Raw genomic sequence first — 21,114 nt, forward strand, 5'->3', positions numbered from 1 at the left:
ACCCACCCATCAACCCATCAAACCCCCACCCTAAGTTTATTTTACAACTGACCTGTTACTTTGGTTGTTGTATCTTTCTTCTCTGTTTTCCTCAAAACCAGTGACCCCGAGGGAGTCAAGCCCAGATCCTGTAGAGACATATCCATGTCTGCTTCCCCAAATTCTCGGTGAGGAAAGGGCTGAAAATAGGTATCATACTTAGACATTCTGTACACCAAAACCATTGCAACCAATTATTGAATACTGATTTAATACAACAGGTTGGCTAGCCGATTGCCAATTAAAATTACACTGAGTTAGGAGTCAATAATTGTCTCAAAGTTGACTGCTGTTCAATAGTTTCTATATGTTTTAATACTGTTCAATGATTTCTATATGTTTTAATACTGTTCAATGATTTCTATATGTTTTAATACTGTTCAATGATTTCTATATGTTTTAATACTGTTCAATGATTCCTATATGTTTTAATACTGTTCAGTGATTCCTATATGTTTTAATACTGTTCAATGATTTCTATATGTTTTAATACGGTTCAATGATTCCTATATGTTTTAATACTGTTCAATGATTTCTATATGTTTTAATACTGTTCAATGTTTTCTTTGTTTTAATACTGTTCAATGTTTTCTTTATGTTTTAATACTGTTCAATGTTTTCTATATGTTTTAATACTGTTCAATGATTTCTATATGTTTTAATACGGTTCAATGATTTCTATATGTTTTAATACGGTTCAATGATTTCTATATGTTTTAATACTGTTCAATGATTCTATATGTTTTAATACTGTTCAATGATTTCTATATGTTTTAATACTGTTCAAGTGATTTCTATATGTTTTAATACTGTTCAATGATTTCTATATGTTTAATACTGTTCAATGATTTCTATATGTTTTAATACTGTTCAATGATTTCTATATGTTTTAATACTGTTCAATGATTTCTATATGTTTTAATACTGTTCAATGATTTCTATATGTTTAATACTGTTCAATGATTTCTATATGTTTAAATACTGTTCAATGATTTCTATATGTTTTAATACTGTTCAATGATTTCTATATGTTTTAATACTGTTCAATGATTTCTATATGTTTTAATATGGTTCAATGATTTCTATATGTTTTAATACTGTTCAATGATTTCTATATGTTTTAATACTGTTCAATGATTTCTATATGTTTTAATACGGTTCAATGATTTCTATATGTTTTAATACTGTTCAATGATTTCTATATGTTTAAATACTGTTCAATGATTTCTATATGTTTTAATACTGTTCAATGATTTCTATATGTTTTAATACTGTTCAATGATTTCTATATGTTTTAATACTGTTCAATGATTTCTATATGTTTTAATACTGTTCAATGATTTCTATATGTTTTAATACTGTTCAATGATTTCTATATGTTTAATACTGTTCAATGATTTCTATATGTTTTAATACTGTTCAATGATTTCTATATGTTTTAATACTGTTCAATGATTTCTATATGTTTTAATACTGTTCAATGATTTCTATATGTTTTAATACTGTTCAATGATTTCTATATGTTTTAATACTGTTCAATGATTTCTATATGTTTTAATACTGTTCAATGATTTCTATATGTTTTAATACTGTTCAATGATTTCTATATGTTTTAATACTGTTCAATGATTCTATATGTTTTAATACTGTTCAATGATTTCTATATGTTTTAATACTGTTCAATGATTTCTATATGTTTTAATACTGTTCAATGATTTCTATATGTTTTAATACTGTTCAATGATTTCTATATGTTTTAATACTGTTCAATGATTTCTATATGTTTTAATACTGTTCAATGATTTCTATATGTTTTAATACTGTTCAATGATTTCTATATGTTTTAATACTGTTCAATGATTTCTATATGTTTTAATACTGTTCAATGATTTCTATATGTTTTAATACTGTTCAATGATTTCTATATGTTTTAATACTGTTCAATGATTTCTATATGTTTTAATACTGTTCAATGATTTCTATATGTTTTAATACTGTTCAATGATTTCTATATGTTTTAATACTGTTCAATGATTTCTATATGTTTTAATACTGTTCAATGATTTCTATATGTTTTAATACTGTTCAATGATTTCTATATGTTTTAATACTGTTCAATGATTTCTATATGTTTTAATACTGTTCAATGATTTCTATATGTTTTAATACTGTTCAATGATTTCTATATGTTTTAATACTGTTCAATGATTTCTATATGTTTAATACTGTTCAATGATTTCTATATGTTTTAATACGGTTCAATGATTTCTATATGTTTTAATACTGTTCAATGATTTCTATATGTTTTAATACGGTTCAATGATTTCTATATGTTTTAATACTGTTCAATGATTTCTATATGTTTTAATACTGTTCAATGATTTCTATATGTTTTAATACTGTTCAATGATTTCTATATGTTTTAATACTGTTCAATGATTTCTATATGCTTTAATATGGTTCAATGTTTTCTTTATGTTTTAATACTGTTCAATGTTTTCTTTGTTTTAATACTGTTCAATGTTTTCTTTATGTTTTAATACTGTTCAATGTTTTCTATATGTTTTAATACTGTTCAATGTTTTCTATATGTTTTAATACTGTTCAATGATTTCTATATGTTTTAATACTGTTCAATGATTTCTATATGTTTTAATACTGTTCAATGATTCCTATATGTTTTAATACTGTTCAATGATTCCTATATGTTTTAATACTGTTCAATGATTTCTATATGTTTTAATACTGTTCAATGATTTCTATATGTTTTAATACTGTTCAATGATTTCTATATGTTTTAATACTGTTCAATGATTTCTATATGTTTTAATACTGTTCAATGATTTCTATATGTTTTAATACTGTTCAATGATTTCTATATGTTTTAATACTGTTCAATGATTTCTATATGTTTTAATACTGTTCAATGATTTCTATATGTTTTAATACTGTTCAATGATTTCTATATGTTTTAATACTGTTTCAATGATTTCTATATGTTTTAATACTGTTCAATGATTTCTATATGTTTTAATACGGTTCAATGATTTCTATATGTTTTAATACTGTTCAATGGTTTCTATATGTTTTAATACTGTTCAATGATTTCTTTATGTTTTAATACTGTTCAATGATTTCTATATGTTTTAATATGGTTCAATGATTTCTATATGTTTTAATACTGTTCAATGATTTCTATATGTTTTAATACTGTTCAATGATTTCTATATGTTTTAATACTGTTCAATCATTTCTATATGTTTAAATACTGTTCAATGATTTCTATATGTTTTAATACTGTTCAATGATTTCTATATGTTTAAATACTGTTCAATGATTTCTATATGTTTAATACGGTTCAATGATTATATGTTTTAATACTGTTCAATGATTTCTATATGTTTAAATACTGTTCAATGATTTCTATATGTTTTAATACTGTTCAATGATTTCTATATGTTTTAATACTGTTCAATCATTTCGATAGGTTTTAATACGGTTCAATGATTTCTATATGTCTTAATACTGTTCAATCATTTCTATATGTTTAAATACTGTTCAATGATTTCTATATGTTTTAATACTGTTCAATGATTTCTATATGTTTTAATTCGGTTCAATGATTTCTATATGTTTTAATACGGTTCAATGATTTCTATATGTTTTAATACTGTTCAATCATTTCTATATGCTTTAATATGGTTCAATGTTTTCTTTATGTTTTAATACTGTTCAATGTTTTCTTTGTTTTAATACTGTTCAATGTTTTCTTTATGTTTTAATACTGTTCAATGTTTTCTATATGTTTTAATACTGTTCAATGATTTCTATATGTTTTAATACTGTTCAATGATTTCTATATGTTTTAATACGGTTCAATGATTTCTATATGTTTTAATACTGTTCAATGATTTCTATATGTTTTAATACGGTTCAATGATTTCTATATGTTTTAATACTGTTCAATGATTTCTATATGTTTTAATACTGTTCAATGATTTCTGTATGTTTTAATATTGTTCAATGATTTCTATTTTTAATACCTTTTATTGGTGACAACTATTTTTGTGTTTTTGAACGATAACAAAACTGCCCCGTGCCAGTATCTGACCAACACATCAAATGAGGCAGGCTATTTTGTTAAAGGAATATCTTGAAGCTCAAAATGTGATATTATTAAATAGAAACGGGATCCTTGCGTAACAGGAGAGGAGAAAATGTAGCGGCCAGACCGGGGTTCGAACCCAGGACCTCCGAACACTAGCCGGATGCTCTACCAATTGAGCTACCTGGTCACAGTTGACTGACCCAGTCTAGTCTCGCTACACCTTGTGTCTCTGCTGCAGTGGAGAAGTAACTAAATATAAGGGGCACAGTTTATATTGCTCGAGGAAAAAATATATCTAATACACTGAGTAACTAGGTCACATATCTAACCTAGCTGGTATATAGGTTTACAGGGAATTTCATATAAAAATCAGGTTCGGTGTTGGGTACCTGAATCAAACACATTCCAGTGAGAGATTTCTTCTGGTGTGTTTGTACAAACTGCCACACTTCCTTCAGTCCAGCCGAGGCAGGAAAGGACTGACGTACAGATCCACCATCCGTCATCCTGATCTTAAATCAACAGACAAAATATTGTTAAAAACTTGTTTAAGTATTAGTATTTGTTACTTAAATTTCCAAGAATCTGAAATAAAGGTAAAAATTTAGATATTAATTCACTGCTGGTGCAGAATGTTTCCATTTTTGTGTGAACTACAATGAAGTACGTATATAATTAATTTGCACTAAACTAAGGCGAAGTTCCAAGAAGTTTAAAACATAATCATTTTTTCCATAATAATCACTTTTACAAAATACATTATGTGTAGTGTTTAAGCATTGCAAGATGGCACATAGCTAAAACTTGATCATCTCTAAGATTAAACATTCAGGGTAACATTACAATCCTTTCAACTCTGTAGTTTAGTCAGTCTACTTGCAGTAGGCATTTACCCCCAGATGATGTGGAAGTTGTATGGGTAGTAGTTCTAGTCAGTCTTACCTGCAGTAGACATTTGCCCCCAGATGATGTGGAAGTTGTAGGGGCTGGAGTCTTTTCCACAGGTACACTGTCCTGACCAGGACTGGGACTTTTCTCTGTGGCTGCAGTCTCTGATGTACCTCCTCCTTGATGAAACATTTTCTGCTTCTCTCTGTCATCAGCAATCTCTTTTAAGACCCTTGCATGATCCTGAAAACATAAAACATTTTGATTTTTGTTTAGAAAAAGGCGAGACAAGACTGTTAAATAAGTTACACATCTTCACAGAACTTCTGGACAATAGTTCAGATTTGTTCATGGATAAAAATAAAGTCTATATTAATTGATGGGTAATAAAAGCAGAAATACATGTACATATATCTGTCTATAATAAGTAACTAGGCCTCTGGCTGATTGGACCATTGTCTTCAGAATCTCCTTTATAGTTAACTTTTGTAAGAACAAAAAAGATATAGTAGATCTTGTTCTCAAAACGGCCCACTTCAGTGTCTGAATATTTCTTAAAGGATGATTAAGGTGTTTTATGTGTGGGTTGAATTTATTTTGGTGTTGTTTTCATATTCGTCTACAAGAAATCAATTTATTTTACTAACATAGCAGTCAGTTACTTCAGGATCTGCCAAGCACTTACATTTGCTGGACAATTTCATCATGTTATTATTGAGATCTTTATTCAATTTTTACTATCTGATACAATAATACATAATATGACTATCTGTATTATAAATTATTCAATATTATATACGTACCCTTTTCCTTCTCTGTTTATCTTTCAAAGCAGCTTGTCTAGCCTCATCCATCTGTTTCATTTCAAATCTTTGCTTGGCTTTTCTTTGCTCCTCACTCAAATGTAGTCGACTAAGCACTGACTGGGTTTCGTCATGAACTGAACTTTGACCTTGAGCATCTGATGGGCTGACTTCCTGTTCTTCAATGGAGGCAGGATCCAATGGCCTTGAAGCAGAGCTAACAAATGGGTTGCTACCTTCTTCAAACTCTGATCCATCCTAAAATTAAAAAAGAATATTATAGTAAATGGCTACATCTAGCAAAGTCTAATTGTCATTTAAGAAGAGTTACCAAGGTAACTATACTTGGTATGATTCTGCAGTAATAATAATACTAAGGTCATATATCTATCTAAACTCATCGTTTTCATGCATGTTTACATATATTGCTTTGACAAAGAAATATATTTCAAGGGTATTGTTTGATTTAAAACTTAAAAAGTAATACAAGGTAGTTGAAACATACAAAAGAGCTATAACTCTGTCCATATGGATTATGTTACACATCTTCAGTGAAGAATAAATGCAACCGTCCAGGGCTACACAGTATATAAAAGTGAAAAATTAGACAAGACTGAATGTGCAAGATGTATGCCACAGACAAAGTAACGCAAAGAGTACAAAGGGCCATAACTAATACTCTAAGACCCTTGTGACCTTGAAATTAGGCTAAGGTCATTAATTTGAAATTTACAAAGGACCATTACTCTCTAAGTTACAAATGAATCAGTCCAATTGTTGAACACGTCTGAGATCATATTGACATAAGCCTGCATAACAACTTTCATGAAAATCTGTTTATATTTACTCAAAAGGTCCAACAGCAATAAAAATACAAAGGGCCACAACTCTGTAAGTTACAATCAAACCAGTCCTATTGTCAAAGTTTTGAAGATCTTAATTCTTATTGATAGAAGTTGCAAACCAAATTTCATGAAATCCATTCATATTTATTCAAGTTATTGTGTTCAGTGACTGTTCACAAGCATGAAATCCATTCATATTTATTCAAGTTATTGTGTTCAGTGACTGTTCACAAGCATGTATGACATTTAACTGACAATGACAATAGACAAAAGTCATCTTCAATAGGTCACCAGGGTCTATATCTGTAGACTGAGACTTCAAATTCTGAACCAGCACAATTAATCACCCATGTAAAAATTTAAAAAGTTAGCAACTATGTATGGGGATTGATATTTACAAGACTACCCATTCTAGTCAGGCAATCCCTACCAGTCTTCATTTCCTTACGCTCATATTATTTCTCTGTAACTTATCATAATACAACATATATAGAATTATGATAATGTAGTAAGAGTTGGTCCAGAGATAAACAGCTACATGTTTGTAAAAGCTGAGAACTTGACGTATACTATACCTGTCGTAGTTTGAGACTTGGCACTCCCTCAGACACCTTTTGAAATCCTGGTTTGCCTGCAATCAGCCTGCATGACCAAAGTGAAACGTAAGAAAGAGTATTTTAAATACAAACTGGATACTGTTGCTATTTGTTTTCAAATTGAGACATACATGTAATTCATGAACATGGATATCAAATAATTGGTTATGTTTTTCTTACAGTAAAACTTTATTAAATTTGCAATCTTTAACTTTCAAAAGTGAGAAATTTAACAAAAGCTTCAAATTAAAAAAAAAAACAAAAACAAATCAAAGTACTGAAAGTACTGAAGACACAAACGAAAACAAATTATTTTAACTGCTTTTGTTTAGTGGGGACATGGTCAACTTTGTATGGAACATCACCAATACCTGATTAGGACTAGGACAAAATATTGGCAAGAAAAGAAATTCATATCTACTTTTGATTGCAAGTGCGTCTTGGCAGCTAATTGTCAGAATAGGTACTCGGGTAATCTTATTTGACATCTTCAATGGGTTAATGTATACGTAGTTGTAGATGTAATATGAAGGTCCTAGATTACCTGTAAAATTAATGAGGCCTTTCTTTTCAAACTTTTGAGCGCTTCACAAATTATCATTATCATTAGCCATTGAAAAGATATTTATACATTTGATGTAGCGCCCCATCTAGCTACCAGCTTTTAGATCAGAGCTCAGGTTAAAAACACTTGTGTGATTGTTTTAGGATTTTATCGTGTGTGTGAGCCCTGGTTTGAATGATGTTATGTCAAGGTTTTGAATGATATTTTGTGGCAGATTGTTCTATCCCTTCAGTACCTTCTGTAAAATAGCGATAACAAACTTCAATTGTCAAAATACAATATGGCTGCCTGTTGACCATGTTGTTTTCCGATTAGTCTCAAAATGCAATATCCATAACTAGGCACCGAGGGGAACCTACATATAAAATTTGAGAAAGATCCCTTCAGCACTTTCTGAGAAATAGCGATAACAAACTTCAATTGTCTAAATCCAAGATGGCTGCCTGTCGGCCATATTGTTTTCCGATTGGTCTCAAAATGCAATATACATAACTAATGTAAGCACCAAGAGGAACCTACATATGAAATTTGAGAAAGATCAATTCAGTGCTTTCTGAGAAATAGCAATAACAAACTTCAATTGTCAAAACCTAAGATGGCTGCCTGTCGGCCATATTGTTTTCCGATAAGTCTCAAAATGCAATATGCATAACTAGAAACCAAGAGAAACCTATATATGAAATTTTAGAAGATTCCTTCAGTACTTTGAGAAATAGCGATAACAAGAATTGTTTACGGATGGAGGGACGGACGGACCACGGACGCAGGGCGATTTGAATAGCATCATCAGATGGTGGGTTAAAAACACCTGGGTCTGATAAACAGACTCTGGAGGCGTAGAATGCGGATGTAGACAGGGCAGGGTATACCATCACAACGGCCACATTAAACTAAGCACTATATTCAAAACTTAGAATTAGATGCTCATATCAGCTCAGACTTGAGACAGTTTCTTAATCGCTCATTAAAGTGAACATGATTTTCATATAGCACTCTACGTTATATGTTTACACTCCATACTGTGTAGCTACAAATAATCTATACAACAAAAACACATTCATTCACATGTACAGTTCAAATCAATTTGAAGTGGAATTTTGTTTTTCTCCGCAATAGTATATGTACCATATACATAACTGTAACTGCACGATACATATATATATGTATGGTATATATATCATGTTAATTAATGTTAGTGAGATGTGAATGTAGCTATATGTATTGATATCATCGATTTCAAAATCAGAGGTTTTTTTTTAATCTGCAGCATCTGTCAGATGAAAATGTAGTTCGAATGCCCAAACTGGATGAACTGTACATGTAGTAGCATTCTTCAAAGTCCATTATGAATGCTTTTCATACAAATGTATTTCTTTCAATTGTTCATGTGTTTAAATTATTAGAACACTGAAGTAATTTTTATTTTCATAAATATGGAAGTACTGCTTATCTTTAAAACTAAATTGGATATTGATAAGATAAATTTGCCAAAATGTTAAAAATCAAACCTTATTAAGTAGAATCTAAACAGTTGTAAATGGCTAAGCCCACTATTCTTAACAACAAAATTACTCATTTTGATTCTCTGTCAAATATAATCAGGTTACTTGAAGACTTTGTCAGAAAAGTTAACACATATATACATTATTAATAGTTGCTTTAATTAAATTAATCTGAATTTGAACATTAAACCGACTTAACAATTAAAATGAAAAAAATGTGTTTTCACCATTGACCATAATTGATAAGAAGAAAATAATTATTTAACTCAACCTATGATATAGTATGTAACAGCCATCAAGACAATACTATTATCTTAATCATGCCAAGTTATTTCACAATAGGATATATGCACAATAACACAAACAAGTTTTACACATTTTTGTTGTTTAGAAGAATAATGAACTTAGTAATTTTTGCTGTTCTTCTCAAATAATATGTACTAGTGTTGTAAAGAAAAAAAGATTAAATAATAATAATAAATCTAAGTTATAATAAATTATTTGCATTGATTTATCAATACTTTACTGTGCATTAGTTTAAAGGTTAATTTAATTCAGAAGCTGAAATGATTTAAGACAGAAACAAGAGATCCCAGAGGGATCTTGGCGCCCACCATTGAATGATCTTTATAGGTTCCATGTCAGATCGATCTTTTCTCTACTTTTCCCTTCCTCTAAGTCTTACTAATCTGTGTAAATTCAGAAACAGCCCTCTAGTACTTTTCAAACAAGGGGAACCTATATATAAAATTTAAGATTTAGCGATAATGGCTGTCTGTCAGCCATGTTGTTTTCGGATTGGTCCCAAAATGCAACACCAGGGACCAAGGGGAACGTACATATGAAATTTGAGAAAGATCCCTTCAGTACCTTCTGTAAAATAGCGATAACAAACTTCAATTGTTAAAATACAAGATGGCTGTCTGTCAGCCAGGTTGTTTTCTGACTTGTCTCAAAATCCAATATGCATAACTAGGCACAGAGGGAAACCTACAAATGAAATTTCAGAAAGATCCTTTCAGCAATTTCTGACAAATAGTGATAACAAACTTCAATTGTCAAAATCAAAGATGGCTGCCTGTCGGCCATGTTGTTTTCCTATTGGTCTCAAAATGTAATGTGCATAACTAGGCACCGAGGGGAACCTACATATGAAATTTGAGAAAGATCCATTCAGCACTTTCTCAGAAATAGCGATAACAAACTTTGATTGTCAAAATCCAAGATGGCTGCCTGTCGGCCATCTTGTTTTCTGATAGGTCTCAAAATGTAATATGCATAACTAGGCACCAAGGGGAACCTACATATGAAATTTGAGAAAGATTCCTTCAGTACTTTCTCAGAAATAGCGATAACAAACTTCAATTGTCAAAATCCAAGATGGCTGCCTGTCGGCCATGTTGTTTTCCGATAGGTCTCAAAATGCAATATGCATAATTAGGCACCAAGGGAATCCTACATATGAAATTTGAGAAAGATCCCTTCAGTACCTTCTCAGAAATAGCGATAACAAACTTCAATTGTCAAAATCCAAGATGGCTGCCTGTCGGCCATGTTGTTTTCTGATTGGTCTCAAAATGCAATATGCATAACTAGGCACCAAGGGGAATCTAAATATGAAATTTGAGAAAGATTCCTTCAGTACATTCTCAGAAATAGCGATAACAAACTTCAATGGTCCAAATCCAAGATGGCTACCTGTCGGCCATGTTGTTTTCCGATAGGTCTCAAAATGCAATATGCATAACTAGGCACCAAGGGAAACATACATATGAAATTTGAGAAAGATCCCTTCAGTACTTTCTCAGAAATAGCAATAACAAACTTCAATTGTCAAAATCCAAGATGGCTGCCTGTCGGCCATGTTGTTTTCCGATTGGTCTCAAAATGCAATATGCATAACTAGGCACCAAGGGGAATCTACATATGAAATTTGAGAAAGATCCCTTCAGCACTTTCTCAGAAATAGCGATAACAAACTTCAATTGTCAAAATCCAAGATGGCTGCCTGTCGGCCATGTTGTTTTCCAATTGGTCTCAAAATGCAATATGCATAACTAGGCACCAAGGGGAACCCTACATATGAAATTTGAGAAAGATCCCTTCAGTACTTTCTCAGAAATAGCGATAACAAACTTCAATTATCAAAATCCAAGATGGCTGCCTGTCGGCCATGTTGTTTTCCAATTGGTCTCAAAATGCAATATGCATAACTAGGCACCAAGGGAAACCTACATATGAAATTTGAGAAAGATCCCTTCAGCACTTTCTCAGAAATAGCGATAACAAACTTCAATTATCAAAATCCAAGATGGCTGCCTGTCGGCCATGTTGTTTTCTGATTGGTCTCAAAATGCAATATGCATAACTTGGCACCAAGGGGAGCCTACATATGAAATTTGAGAAAGATCCCTTCAGTACTTTCTCAGAAATAGCGATAACAAACTTCAATTGTCAAAATCCAAGATGGCTGCCTGTCGGCCATGTTGTTTTCCGATTGGTCTCAAAATGCAATATGCATAACTAGGCACCAAGGGGAACCCACATATGAAATTTGAGAAAGATCCCTTCAGTACTTTCTGAGGATTAGCGATAACAAGAATTGTTTACGGAGGGACGGACGGACGGACGGACGGACGGACGGACGGACGGACCACGGACCACGGACGCAGGGCGATTTGAATAGCCCACCATCTGATGATGGTGGGCTAAAAACCGCAGATGTAGGAATATAACATTTCCACTGCCTTTAAATATCTCTGGTTAAATTTAGCAATCAGTACATTTCCATGAAAAATGGTGTTTTCTAAAGAGTTACTGCCCTTTAACCGTCCCTGAAGCATTCAAAACTCCACCAAACATAATAAAGGTCTATGTAGATGTACATCGTAGACCCCTTTCTTTTTTATAATATGCTTCGACTGTTATGTAATATTTCAAATGATAATGATAGATCATTTTTTTTTAAACCATCACGAATATTAGAAAAAAGAATCAGTCGCTATAATTAGAGATGAAATTTTCAGTGACGTCTACATCTGCATGCAGACAGCCACGTTAATGCGGTACGCGTTCTGTAAACGAAAAACTTCATGTGCATTACGTAGGATATAATCAATAGATCCGAAGTCAATATTAATATTCACAAGTCCATTTGCCTTTTCGAAACCCTATTCAGTGAGAATTTATTTAACTTTTTATTTGCAAACATGCGTATGGTACTCGACTGCCGTTGTTGTGATATTGTCATGATGAATAGACAACTTTTTTCTTTCGTAAAAAAACATCTAGAGTAGTCTATATAATCTAACCATCTGCAGACTACATCAATCACATGCAAGTTAATATTTCAGTGAGAAAATGACAGTCAAACGCCATCTTTCAGTAATGTAAACAATAATAAAAGCAAGAGTAGGTGATCAAACCCAACTTTGAGTCAAAGTTGGGTTTGATCACCTACTCTTGCTTTTATTATTGTTTACATTATATTACTGAAAGATGGCGGACAAAATCGGATGCTGGATGAGTGATTTTCAATGTACAAAATAACAACGATATTCCGACGAAACTTTATCAATATTATAACCCATTCAGTAACATGCCACCAAAGAAAAAAAACCACATAGATGTCGATGATGAAAATTCAGCGTGATGTTAGTAGATTTTTCTTCCGGGTCACAGGTAAGCAGCAATATGGCGCCAGCGAAAAATCGATTGTATCATTCCGCGTGAAATCTAATGCGTTCAACGCGGAAAAATATTCTTACGTATCATCGACAGAACATACTTAAATTAAATACTTTGAAAACTATCTATTTGTGAGGTTCTGTGCATTTGACTCCGTAAGTCACGGGACTATTTTTTTTGCGATAGAATATGATTGTGAAGTGGCAGTGGAAGTTGTGTCAGAGCGAACGAAAATGCCAAAAAAAAAACCACATTGTCCTGTCAGCTTCTAAAATACAACAAAACAAAAGGTCTTTTTTTAATAGCTGAACTTCACTGTATGTCATTTTTTATCGTGAAGTTAAACAAATATTTACTGCATAACATTACGGAGTTACTGTAAAGCAACGTTTAGATTGGCCAACAGCAGTATCCGCCAGAGGGCATCGTAGATTTTGTCAGCTACCCTCAAAAGCGCTGACATAGACTCAAACTTACGTTTGTGTCTACGTTTGTGTCAACAAAACAAAAGGTGATTTTTTTATAGCTGAACTTTACAATATGTCATTTTTTATCGTGAATATTTACGATATTTACAAATATTTACTGCATAGCATTACGGAGTTACTGTAAAGCAACGGTTAGATTGGCCAAGGCAGTATCCGCCAGAGGGCATCGTAGATTTTGTCAGCTACACCTCAAAAGCGCTGACATAGACTCAAACTTATGTTTGTGTCAAAAAAAACATGAAATTTCTTGCTTTTATCAGCAATACTGCAAAACAGGTAAAAATATTGATACTGGCATTGCATTTATGATCAAATCTTTTAAAATATTATTAAAGCTAAAATATCAAGGTTGCTGTGATGTTCAAAATGTCAGATGTCACTGTGTATCAGCTGTATACCATTCGACAGCATTCTCCACACTAATCTTCCCTGATTGGATGGCATCTTGAGCATCCTGCCAGTCAAACCCCATTGACATCAGACACACTATCACATCGTCAACACTCTGAAATGTAACGAAAGTTTCAGATATAAATCACTTTAAATGAAAATGCTCAATGATTAGGAAACAACACTGCACTGTGGTTTGAGATTGCAATTAGATCACCAATAATATACATGTATATAACGAATATGTGCAATAGAATTACAGGTATTTTGTCGAGTAATATTTGAGTTTAACCAGTGGATTTTAATTAATTTGATTGAAAGCATGTATATCATGCATCATGCTCGAGTCTTGTTTTTTTTGTAGGTAAATACCGATCTTTAACTAACTCTTATCATTTCAAATTGTTTAACAGTAAATCTATCAAGACTTGTCATATTACACGATGTAAAGTGTGTTTGGGTTGTGCAATATATCAGGCCTATATCACCCTTGGGTCAGCAAAAAAAATGAAAACCAGGAAACGTGATTTACATTGCAAATGTCATGCATGGTCTGCAATGTCTTATACGTTCACATATACGTGAAGTCTTAAACAGCAAGCACTTTCATGTGGTCTCTTACTAATGTCAGACATCCGGAATAACTCAAAATCAGTTGCAGCAGACGCTGCATTATGAATACATTATGGATTATCAGTTTACCAAATAATTACAATTTGTATAAATTAATTAAAACATAGATGTATAAGGAACTTGTATGACTAAAAAGTAACAAGTTCAGAAACTTCAATCATACAAAAAATTGTGAATACTCCAACAACCCTGACTCCGCATTACCTGTTCAGCCATTTTATCCAAAACATTCCTTTCGGAGCACCTCGGATATTATCCAGGATTCTATTATCCAGTTATACAATTGCGGGGCCGTCTCAAAAATAAATATCGTCGAAGACAGTCACGTGTGATTGTTTACGTCAGAATCACAAAACTCGTGACTGTCGAGGACACAATCGAATTACTCCTGCAGAAATGTCGTCAAGTCCAGGATATAAAAGTCTAAATGACGGAAGAAAGTCAAAGTCGGACTCTACAAATACGTGTTGCTGCACCAAAACTTGGAAGACGTGTCCTTGCTATGGAAAGGCGTGCATTGTAATTGCTAGTATCTTCGCCGTGTTGCTCGTTGTGGTCGCTTCAGTTGTAGCTGTATATTCTGTTTTCTACCCACTACACGCTTCCTGTAAGATAGATTGGTAAGGCGCTGGTTAAAAGAAAATGTATATTTGTTTCTGTGGGAATGGATCATGTTTAAAATTATAAATTATTTAAACTATTAAAGCATAAAGAATTGGCAAAGAAAATCGTACATATGACTAAATTATGAAACAATACAATGGTTGACCATGGATGACTAAGGGGTCCTCTCGATCTATAGTTTTGATATGTGAAAAAGTAATGCTTTTATGATAATATTACAACAAATAATGCACCATATCTGGTTTTATCACTGACTGATTGAAGATCGTGTTTATTTAACATTTACAGGTCTGTCAATGCATCCTGTGATGACGTCCAGACCAAAATTGTTCAACAGATAAATGATTGGAATGGACGATCAATGTGTAACGAATCACAGAAATGTCTCTATCTGGTTTGTAACACAAACTTTTAACAATGTCACGGCACAGTATATATATAGAGAGTGGGTTGTGCTTCTTTAATTTATTTGTTCCTTTGCTAGGGGGAGACAGACGGGACACCAAGCTGGAGAGGGGAGATAGAGAGGGGATACCATCAGGAGAAGGTTGTCTGTGCTGTGAGAGAGTGAGACAGATAGGGAGTACCATCAGGAGAAGGTTGTTTGTGCTGTGAGAGAGTGAGACAGAGAGGGATACCATCAGGAGAAGGCTGTTTGTGCTGTGACAGTGAGACAGAGAGGGATACCATCAGAAGGCTGTTTGTGCTGTGACAGAGTGAGATAGAGAGGGATACCACCAGGAGAAGGTTGTTTGTGCTGTGAGAGAGTGAGACAGAGAGGGAGTACCACCAGGAGAAGGTTGTCTGCTGTGAGAGAGAGGAGATAGAGAGGGGATACCATAAGGAGAACGTTGTATGTGCTGTGAGAGAGGGAGACAGATAGGGAGTACCACCAGGAGAAGGTTGTCTGCTGTGATAGAGAGGAGATAGAGAGGGGATACCATAAGGAGAACGTTGTATGTGCTGTGAGAGAGAGAGGGAGACAGAGAGCGATACAATCAGGAGAAGGTTGTCTGTGTTGTGACAGAGTGAGAGAGAGAGGGGATACCATCAGAAGGTCAATTTAGAACCCAGTGCAAGAAATAATGATATTACAACCAAGCATTAGTAAACAATGTAATTTCCTTTTTGATGAACAGACAACATATTCATGTTCCAGCTCAAAGGAGACAGTCCAGGGGTGAAGATAACAGCGACCCATGAGACCCCTAAGAAGGGCTACATAGATGACCTTACATTTGACTTCAAAAGTGCTACAGATGGGTCATGCCAAATCAAGGTAGGGGTGTGAGCATATCTTGTACTTGTAATTTCAAGTCTTCCCCTATATAGCTTCTTGTAGGTATAAAAGTTCCCCACCTGCAGATTAAAAGAATCTTTCACTCCCTTTGGGAGTGAGACAAGGGGATCTCAACCCGAGGATGAAGATTCTAATTTAGTTGCAAAGCACAAGGGTTGAGATCCAAAGGGGTGAATGATTATTATTTCTCTTACCCATTTTACCCTGGTATGTATCGAAAATTGACATTACATCAATGCTAGACAAAGTTTCATGACATGATCCAATTGTCGATGTGATGTCTGTGTATTATTGCTGCGACATCACACAATTGTTGAAAATGTGCAAAGAGCATGTCTAGCTTGTCTCTACTCTAGGGTGAGATAAAATCTCAAACCAGTAAAGTTGTGGATATCCCTGTCCAGGGTAGGGAAAATAGAAGTTCCAGACCTGTAGCTAGAAGTTTTCTCTGCCTGTAGAACAGCCTGAATTATTGACATTAATCCCCCAGAACAATATAAAAAGCCGTATAAATTGTCAGAATAATTCAGACTACCAGTAGATATGTACTTTTTCGTATCTAACACATTATCCTGCTGTTGAATTTACTCTACATGTCTTAATTCCTATGGGGAAATCGTGACCATTTCAGCTCTCAATAACCTCCTGTTATCCAGTTTGAACTGCTCTTTCAAGTTTGATTAGCATTTTGAAGTATGGATAAAACTGATGATTTATACCCAGTAGTACATTTGTATAAAGAAACAGGGAGTTACCATCCAAAATACCAGTAATGAGGCCGTCATCTGAGTATGATCTGAATTTGTGTTTCAGTACAAGGTGGCATTGATCAAGCGTTCTAGCAGCACTTGATAATAATTTGATATTGATCATAATATTCAATGTTTATAAGTCTCATTTGATCATTTCTTTAACCATTATCATGAATTTGAATAATTTTTCCCCAGGGATTTTCCACATCTGAGACCTGGTATGCAGTACTCGACTATGGCACCAACTACTGCAACTTACACAACTTGATAGAAGGTAAAAATGTTTTATAACTGTTAATTAGATAACTGTTTCCATTACTATGACATTGAACTTGATTGAAGGTAAAGACGTTGTATAACTGTTAATCAGACAACTGTTTAGAACTTAATTGAAGGTAAAGATATTTTAACTGTTAATTAGATAACTGTTTCCGTTACAATGACATTGAACTTGATTGAAGGTAAAGAATGATGTTTTAACTGTTAATTAGACGACTGTTTAGAACTTAATTGAAGGTAAAGATATTTTAACTGTTAATTAGATAACTGTTTTGGTTTTCATGACCTTGAGGCTGTTGTGACCAACTGTTGATGAGGTAAAAGTTTCAGTCATGATAAATTGATAACACCAGGCTGTTATTTCCTGGCTCACTGACATCACTATAAAGTCAGGACAGGGAAAATTCATACTTTATTAAAGAAATTCAAAATGGTTTGTCTTTGTCAGAATATTTCAAAAAATGTAATTTAAAAAAAAAAAAAAAGAAAAAAAAACATTTGAAGGGTATTCTATTTTAGATTTTAATTTATACATTCAAATTTGATGAAATACCAAACTTCAAATGTTCCAGACAAACTCCTGTAAGCTTTAGAATAGACAAAAATCTGTAAGCTTTGATTACTGGTAGTCCAAGCAATGTTTACTGGTAGTAAGCTCTTATCTAAATAAAACTGTTAGTTTTGGCACATACAACTCTCTGGACCCTTTAAGACAAAAAAATGTTCAAAAGTATAAACACAACACACCAAAGATATATTATCTTAATTAACAAGTTGGTAATTAGTTCTGACTTCTTTGTAATTTATTATCAGGTTCTGGCGTAGACAAAATGGCCGGCTACAGTGAGACAACCAGCAACTCTGTGTGCACTCAGTACTCTGAAAGGAACTGTGAAGTCTACTGAGAAGTGAACATCGCTGGACATGGTCGGGTTACTGGTCTTCTCCACGGAAGTTCTCGAGTGATTTGTGAACATCATAGTATGCTCAAATGACTGTGATACAGACAACGATCTTTGATTATATTATTCAAATTTGGTAGTTTTTTTGTATATATGTATTCAAGAGTAGAAGAAAAAATCCACTCTATCGTTATGAAATTGGAATTGATAGCCCATGAATTCTTTGAACAGATTGAGTTTGAAATAATTATTTTCCAGGCTTTAAGTATTCCACTACTTTATGTCCATTAATTGGCAATGCAGAGTAGGGTTTGACACTAAGCAGACAGTCACACAGGTCGGCTAGAAGTATGCTTTCATGTTTATTTGATGTGTTTTACGCAAAAATCATTCTTTCATTGCTGAATTTTCTTTTCTTTTTTTTTTCTTTTTTTTTTTTCTTTTTTTTTCGTGGAAGTTTATTGATCTGAGTTGCTGTTTCTTTCAATTTCTATTGATAAATATTCTGCACTAAATTATTTCCTTCATATTCTGACATCAGTTATTATTAATCTCACCAAATATCATTATTTCCATTTGTTATGCGTTGATGCATACACTGTGCTTTTTGTTTTTCAATATGTTGCCCGAGATGTTTTTTCAGTGGATCAAACCAAGCTTGCTAAAATATTCAATATTATAAAATTCACTTTTAAGTATTTTCTGATGTTTGAAATTTTGAATGTAATTATATAAAATATGTTTCTTTGTATTGTTTTGTACGATTTCATGAAATGGAAAAAAAAAAGTTTTTGATCTTCCTTGTTACTGATATAATATTTGTGTAATTTGACAATATGTGTACTCACATTAACAATGAGAAAAAATATGCCATGTGATTTCATTGTGTAGATATTGACATTTGTTTTACTTTTATTTCAAATATATAAAATTTACCATGTTATATATTTGTTTTCTTAAGCATTGGACAGAAATTGTAGTCGGATTTGTATCTACCACTTAAAACTGAACACTGTACAGTGAAACCCCATGATCAAACATCAGATCTGAATATACTGTATATTATTTGATTTAATTTGAGTGCAATACAAAAAAAAACAAAAATAGAAAATAAATTTACAGGCAATAGTAGGTCTGTACAACAAAGATGACTATGAAGGCACCTTTCAAAAGTTTTTTGCTGCATTGAACCTCAACATTGACGAAGCAATCAATCGAGTAAGTAATTATGTATTCTTGCACAATCGCTAGTTAAAAGTGAAGGTTAAAGCTAAAAATTATATTTTGAATATCAAGTTATAAAGATATGTGTTTTCTTCAGAATGTTAGGTATCAAAAATTACATTCATAATTTCATTTGTATTTGACTTTTGGGGTTAATGCATCAGCACAATGAAATATAAAGGATTTATCTTTGACGTTTGAATAAAATATTACTCTTAATTGTCTGTTGTGTAATCTATGTCATTAAAGCGTAAATTGACCAGGGGAAATAATGTTTCAATCAATATTCTAATATTTCAACAATAACATTGATGATGTTGCAATATTGGTCAGGTAATTATTTAAATTGTGTGATTGTCTAACAGCAAATCGCATCCTCTGTACATTGCAATGGTAGAAAGCAGAACAATTGTATATATATAGGTACATTTGTATATATATAGACAGTGTACCAGTGAGCTTATGGCATGGTGAAGGATTTGTCGTCAGTGCTCTGTCAGTCAGTCTGTCTGTTTTACAAGGAAGAAGTACTTTTAAATTACAAAATGTCCTCATGTCATCAATTTTCTATAAAGGTCATATGGGTCAAATATATCAAAATCCTTAGTGAATCTAATAAAGACTCAGAAGCCTGATAATTTGCCTTCAGATACATATTAAACAAGAAACCCGTGGGCCTTAACAGTCACCAGAGTTTTGAAATATTTCAGTCAATCTGAACTTCTTTTATTTCGCCCATGAGCCCAGTGGGTCAATCAGGGCCAACATATCATATGGTATGCCTTACATGGTTAATATTAGGTATACCATCAAACTGTCATTCAATGTTGATAATGTTAACAAAGTTAGAATAAATTTCAATTGAAATCAAACAAATGATGGAAGTGCATGACTGTTTTGCCCCAACACCCGTCAATGAGACACCTAACCCCAGTGGATGACTGTTTTACCCCCCCCCCCCCCCCCCCCCCCCCCCCCCCCCGTCAATGAGACACCCTACCGCAGTGGATGACTGTTTTACCTCTAACAGTAGCCCGAGTTTCCTCTGGTGTGAGGGCCAGAGGAAACTCGGGCTACTCCAACACCTGTCGATGAGACAATCAAAATAGCTACTATCGTTTGACCTCTTTGATGCATACAGTCCGTTACACTAAGGCCCGATAAAATGGAGTAGGTATTTTTCCAGGTTAACGGACAAATATATTGGGCACACTTTGTCAAATTACAAGTTCAAGTTCAATTGGTTATTAAAGTGTCTAACATCTTACAACATATAGAATATATCATAAAATATTCTTCTCAAAAGTAAGTTATGTCCAGCCATTTATGACTCATTCACACTCCGTATACTTGCATTGTAAATTAGTTACTAATAAGGTACGGGTACCCCAAGCTACTGAAAATGGTACAAGAAGTATCCACGTTATGTTAAATGAATTACACAAAATACGAAAAGTTGCTTCTTCTCTTACACATGGCATAAAGTTGG

The 21,114-nt window shown here is 33.0% G+C and overlaps 2 protein-coding genes across 3 annotated transcripts in view; one reads left to right on the plus strand and one right to left on the minus strand.

Moving 5' to 3' along the window:
- Positions 1 to 14,871, minus strand: part of LOC117343973 — a 27,515-nt gene extending 12,644 nt beyond the window's left edge. For both annotated transcript variants that reach the window (XM_033906548.1, XM_033906547.1), the window contains exons 1-7: positions 14,749 to 14,871; positions 13,920 to 14,026; positions 7,259 to 7,325; positions 5,839 to 6,096; positions 5,090 to 5,278; positions 4,537 to 4,659; positions 53 to 179 (exon numbers count right to left, since the gene is read on the minus strand). In XM_033906548.1, coding sequence (XP_033762439.1) covers positions 53 to 179; positions 4,537 to 4,659; positions 5,090 to 5,278; positions 5,839 to 6,096; positions 7,259 to 7,325; positions 13,920 to 14,026; positions 14,749 to 14,760 — 883 coding nt within the window. In that variant the 5' untranslated portion in view covers positions 14,761 to 14,871. The remainder of the gene's footprint in view (positions 1 to 52; positions 180 to 4,536; positions 4,660 to 5,089; positions 5,279 to 5,838; positions 6,097 to 7,258; positions 7,326 to 13,919; positions 14,027 to 14,748) is intronic.
- Positions 14,870 to 19,844, plus strand: LOC117343974. The gene is made up of 5 exons (XM_033906549.1): positions 14,870 to 15,164; positions 15,457 to 15,562; positions 16,328 to 16,447; positions 17,416 to 17,494; positions 18,313 to 19,844. Exons 1-5 carry the CDS (start codon positions 14,941 to 14,943, stop codon positions 18,402 to 18,404), a joined length of 621 nt encoding a protein of 206 aa, XP_033762440.1. The 5' UTR covers positions 14,870 to 14,940; the 3' UTR covers positions 18,405 to 19,844.
- The last annotated feature ends 1,270 nt before the right edge of the window (positions 19,845 to 21,114 follow it).

Source organism: Pecten maximus, chromosome 15 (genome assembly GCF_902652985.1).
Source record: "Pecten maximus chromosome 15, xPecMax1.1, whole genome shotgun sequence".
NCBI classification, from domain to species: domain Eukaryota; kingdom Metazoa; phylum Mollusca; class Bivalvia; order Pectinida; family Pectinidae; genus Pecten; species Pecten maximus.

Bases quoted from the DNA above. Each gene is read 5' to 3' on its own strand.
- LOC117343974 (XM_033906549.1), top strand. From the start codon at position 14,941: ATGTCGTCAAGTCCAGGATATAAAAGTCTAAATGACGGAAGAAAGTCA. The intron at 16,448-17,415 runs GTAGGGGTGTGA...ATTTTTCCCCAG, and splicing joins ATGGGTCATGCCAAATCAAG to GGATTTTCCACATCTGAGAC. The intron at 17,495-18,312 runs GTAAAAATGTTT...ATTTATTATCAG, and splicing joins CTTACACAACTTGATAGAAG to GTTCTGGCGTAGACAAAATG.